The sequence below is a fragment of the Monopterus albus genome, unplaced genomic scaffold, assembly GCF_001952655.1.
Source record: "Monopterus albus unplaced genomic scaffold, M_albus_1.0 scaffold61.1, whole genome shotgun sequence".
Taxonomy (NCBI): domain Eukaryota; kingdom Metazoa; phylum Chordata; class Actinopteri; order Synbranchiformes; family Synbranchidae; genus Monopterus; species Monopterus albus.
In genome coordinates, this window is record NW_018127941.1 from 697,456 (window position 1) to 702,224 (window position 4,769).

Here is a 4,769-nt window from a genome sequence, read left to right on the forward strand (position 1 = left end):
AATTAATACAGCGTCCTCATCTACAGGATCCTCTATGAATGGACACGCCATTTTGGTCTCTGCGTGACGGAAACATGTGCAATCTATGAATGTACTGAAAGATTAAATGAGGTATTAAACACCTTTCACTTTAAAAAGGGGCGGAGACCGGAGGAAACTCTGAGTTTCCCGAACAAAACCTGCTCCCAACCAGGTTAGGTTCACAGAGTAAGTTGCCATAGTAACTGACTCTGAGTTTAGATTACCTCTCTTTTTGAAACAGGTTTAACTTACCCCGCTTTCACGGGTTTAAGTTACCTCCGTTTCTGGAACCGAAAACTCCAAGTTTTCCTCATTTCGGGGTTAACAAACTCTGAGTTTCAACAAAACCTCCTTCTTGAAACGGGCCCCTGGTACCTTACATCATGGCTCATGACAAAAGTACTCGTCTGTGATGTGAAGATTTAGCACCAGTTTGTCAGATTATCAAATGTTTGACAAACAAGGAATGCATAATTTGCTGGTCCCCTGTGAATCAGAGAGTGAATATATATGATGGTTGAAATGTATTTGGAGTGTGCGTATATATCCTGTGTTTTTTGTTTGTTTGTTTTGTTGTGTGCAGGCCTTCAACCCTGATAATGAGTACCATTTTAAGAATCGAATGAAAGTGTGCCAGAGGAACTGGGCTGAAGTTTTCGGAGAGGAGGCCAACATGTTTGCTTTTTCTCCTAGCAACACCTATCAAAAAGTAAATGACTCCTCATTTGTTTGGACTGATCCTTTACTTTTACTGCTGTGGTGAATATGTGCCAGTTTATCCAGACGTACTTACAAGTATGTAAAGCTGTGCTAATATTTATATGCACACTTCCTTATTACTCTTTGTGCACAGTTCATGGTCATGATTGGAGTGAGACAAATGAGTCCTTCATTCCTGGTAAATAATACCAGTGGCACAACTGGTACACATCACTGGCATGTACCAGCTGTCATAAAGCTTATGTAAAGTTGTGTCTGTATGTCTCACAATAATTTACAGCATCACTGCTGAATAAACCAACTGAAAACATAATTGTCTCTTTCAGGAGCCCCATGGTTGGTTGGTTGATTTGGTGAATCAAGTGAGTAATGACCAGTCACCCAGACATCATCCTCATATGCATTTGCCACAGTTGTATTAGTCATATATTTAATATGTCTCTGTTCCACTTGTTTTCATCAAGTTTGGAGAGCTGGGTGGATTCTCTGCCATCCAGAATAAGCTGAACGCAGAGGAAATCGAGATTGCTGTAAGACTAACCTTCCTTACTTTGATCTTTTTGCTTTCTTTACAAATGGCATGTACCAGCTGTCAGAAAACTTGTAAAATGGCCTGCCATATATTGTGATCAAATAGTTCTTCCCCATGGTGATGGATTAAAAGGACTGTAGACGGACTTTGAGGGAGCCTATACAGGCAAAAGGTCACCACGCTTACCCTCACTGCTCTCAGCTGCAGGGTGCCAAATGTGTCTCTCTTTAGCCCTCTCAGTAATACTCCTTTACACACACTCTCTCATCCTCCCGCGCTGCATGATGGTTGAAATGCTCTGTTGTGTCATGTGTTCTGAGGCATCCTTGTATTGATGCTTCCTTCTGGGAACCTGGCCGGAACCACCATGGTGCAAAGCCACACGTGCACCCCCACCCCCACCCACCAACACACACACACACACACTCCCTCTAACCATTAGCATATTAATAAGGCAGGTTGCTAACCACTGTTGCAGTCTTTATTGGCAGTGGGAGCTCAGTAGAGTCCATAAGCTGTCAGATACATAATACACTGGAAGCACAAGAGAAAGAGAAAAGATAATGGAAGGAGTGCTCCCTCTTCTACTGACTCCCAGGGGTGGCTCACTCATTTATCTGTTTTAAGTAGGAAGTCAAGTGCATGGGAGGTGAATACCGAGGTGGAAGGGGGAGACCACAAGCAGAGACGGAAGATAGACAGGAACATAATATCCATTCATTAAGCTCCTGTGATTTTTGCACTGAATGACAAATGACAGCTGGGCTCCAGTACTGGAAACTCACCCACACATCTGTTAATGCTCACTCCCTCTCATGCAATAGTGAAAACACAGTATCAAGTTAAACACAGTTGACCTCTGGCCTGAACACTTTAATTTTGGAGGAGCAGTAGTGGGCCGCTGCTGTTTATGTCTTCTTTAATAAGCCATAAAAAGGGCCTCCTTTAAGTATATCCCATTCATTTAGCTGTGCCAGAGACTCCTACACAAACAGAAAGATGGAATGAGCTTATTCTTATGATAATCAGTCACACCACAGCTGGTATTGATAAGCTGATTTCCTTTTTGGTTGGTGTCATGCCTGAGTTATTCTGTTTCTTTTTGCCTGTACAGTCTGTATCAGCTCTGGTCCAGCCTCTTGGTGTATGTGCAGAATACCTAAACTCCAGCCTCGTCCAGGTGAGAAATCTCATCTGCTAATATGTACAAACACACACACACACTTAATGATAGCTGTTTGACCTTTGGGTGGTTATTTGTGTCTTTTGTTGGTTTAAATTAGTCCAGCTGCTACCTATTTATCCTAACAAACATCTTGTCATTTTGTCTTCTAAAACCTTGTTCAGTGTTGAAACGTTCAGTTGTGTTGGTTGATGTGACCTTGGTGCTCCATTCTGCTTTATGGTGTGGTTATTTGCTGTATCCTCTTACTGTTTTGCTGCTACAGTGGCCCATTTTTCCCACATTGTTTTTCTTAGCCCATGCTTGATCCAGTCATCCACAAGATGATCACATATGTACAGAACCTGGAGGAAAAGGACCTCAAAGACAAGGTAGTGTTTTGTATTTGTCACCTTCTTATAATTTTTGTACTTTTTGCACAAATTTATAGTGAAAAGGTTCAGGTAAAAATACCAGCCAAATTCCTGGGACTGGTACGTCAAGCTCGAGCAAACGTTCTATCAAAAATGATAGCAGTGTTAGGGGTGGGAAGCCAGTGAGGGATCTTGTCCTTGTTGCAGTACTGTTGACTCCTGCTGGTTGGTTAGGGCACTTGCTCAGCTAGATCTTGGGGATAGTGTGAATCTTCTTTTACGAAACACAATATGTCAGGGCAGTCTAGTTACACATGGCATTTAAACAAAGTCCTTCAGATTTGATTGGATTCCTCAAAGGCTTGGTGAATACAGCAAGATACAGTCAGGTGACAAATGAAAGTTAACACCTAAATAAATTAGTGCTCTCTTCCAGCATGTCCATAGGGCACGAGGGGTCACTGAATGGTTTGAGTATGAAATTGATGTGAATCACATGCTGTGGGGTGAAGGTGAAATGGACAAATAAGAACACAAGCAGCTATTTTGGGAATGTAAACAACATTTCTGTGAACTGACATTCATGCATGCCTTTATGGTAACATACATTTTTGTATACACTCGAGCTGAAGATGAGACATCAAATATTTAAACATTTTTGCAGAATTAAAAAAGAATGGGAATTTGCTGTAGAAATACAAAAAAATGAAATGTTTGGCATAAAACAGAAAATACATGAATATATTTTATTTGACTGTATCTTTAAGAACTTATGTATTTTGAGTAAAGCTCAACTTAAATGTTATAACTAGGTCGTTCTTCATGTCTTCTAACCCTAGCGTCTGGTGAGCATCCCAGACCTGCTGTCAGCCATCAAGCTTCTCTGTATGAGGTTCCAGAGGGAGCTAGTTACTGTGGTGGATGACCTCCGGCTGGACACTCTGCTGCGTATGCTCAAAACCCCCCACTTCTCCACCAAGATGAATTCCCTCAAAGAGGTCAGCTCTTATGGCTTCTGACCTGTTAAGCCATGCCTTTTCAGGGTGTTTCAGTCGGTTTTTGTTCTCCTTTCACACTGTTTGTCCCTCAGGTGACCAAATTAATAGAGGAGAGCACGGTGTCAAAGACGGTTAAAAATGCCATTGACACAGATAAACTGCTAGACTGGCTCGTAGAGAACTCAGTTCTGTCAATAGCACTGGAGGGTAAGAATGTATATGAAGACAGCACAAACATGAGTTTTACAAATGGCTTTGCAAAAATCCAAGGCAGACAAGAAAAAAAAAAGACTTTTCTTTGTTCCAGGTAACATTGATCAGGCTCAGTACTGTGAAAGAATTAAGGGAATCATTGAGCTGCTTGGGAGTAAATTGTCACTGGATGAACTTTCAAAGATCTGGAGAATACAGGTCAGCACAAAAATGAAAAGTGAAGCCGAACGTATTCACATTATTGCATATTTGTGAGGTAGTAACAAACGGATGGATGTATTGATTCATGTGTGTGCATTTCAGGCTGGCCAGTCCTCAACTGTGATAGAAAACATTCATACAATCATTGCTGCTGCTGCTGTGAAGTTCAGCTTTGATCAACTCACCCACCTCTTTGTGCTCATAGAGAAGGTTGGTGCTACATTACATCTGGGCCTGGGATATTGAGGAATAAATCAATGAAATATGGCACCTAAGTGGGTATAACAATGTGTTTGGATGTTATTTAGAGCTGGGAGGTTGAGAGTGACCGTGTGAGGCAGAAGCTGCTCAGTCTGATCGGGAGAATCGGCAGAGAAGCTCGCTCTGAAACCACAACTGGAAAGGTATGTTGGTAAACCTGTCATTCTGTCAAGGCTAAGGAGAAGGAAAGGATTCTCAGTATATTAGGCCTTGAGATTGAAGCCTCTTGTGTTTGTGTGTGTGTGTCTGTTTAGGTGCTGGAGGTGCTGTGGGAGTTGGCTCATCTC

At 41.9% G+C, this 4,769-nt stretch overlaps 1 protein-coding gene across 1 annotated transcript in view; it reads left to right on the forward strand.

Moving 5' to 3' along the window:
• Positions 1–4,769, forward strand: part of usp24 (ubiquitin specific peptidase 24) — a 39,123-nt gene that overhangs the window by 6,015 nt on the left and 28,339 nt on the right. The window contains exons 5-15 of the mRNA XM_020603342.1: positions 605–730; positions 1,068–1,103; positions 1,206–1,271; positions 2,388–2,453; positions 2,753–2,827; positions 3,649–3,807; positions 3,900–4,014; positions 4,115–4,218; positions 4,324–4,431; positions 4,530–4,625; positions 4,737–4,766. Coding sequence (XP_020458998.1) covers positions 605–730; positions 1,068–1,103; positions 1,206–1,271; positions 2,388–2,453; positions 2,753–2,827; positions 3,649–3,807; positions 3,900–4,014; positions 4,115–4,218; positions 4,324–4,431; positions 4,530–4,625; positions 4,737–4,766 — 981 coding nt within the window. The remainder of the gene's footprint in view (positions 1–604; positions 731–1,067; positions 1,104–1,205; positions 1,272–2,387; positions 2,454–2,752; positions 2,828–3,648; positions 3,808–3,899; positions 4,015–4,114; positions 4,219–4,323; positions 4,432–4,529; positions 4,626–4,736; positions 4,767–4,769) is intronic.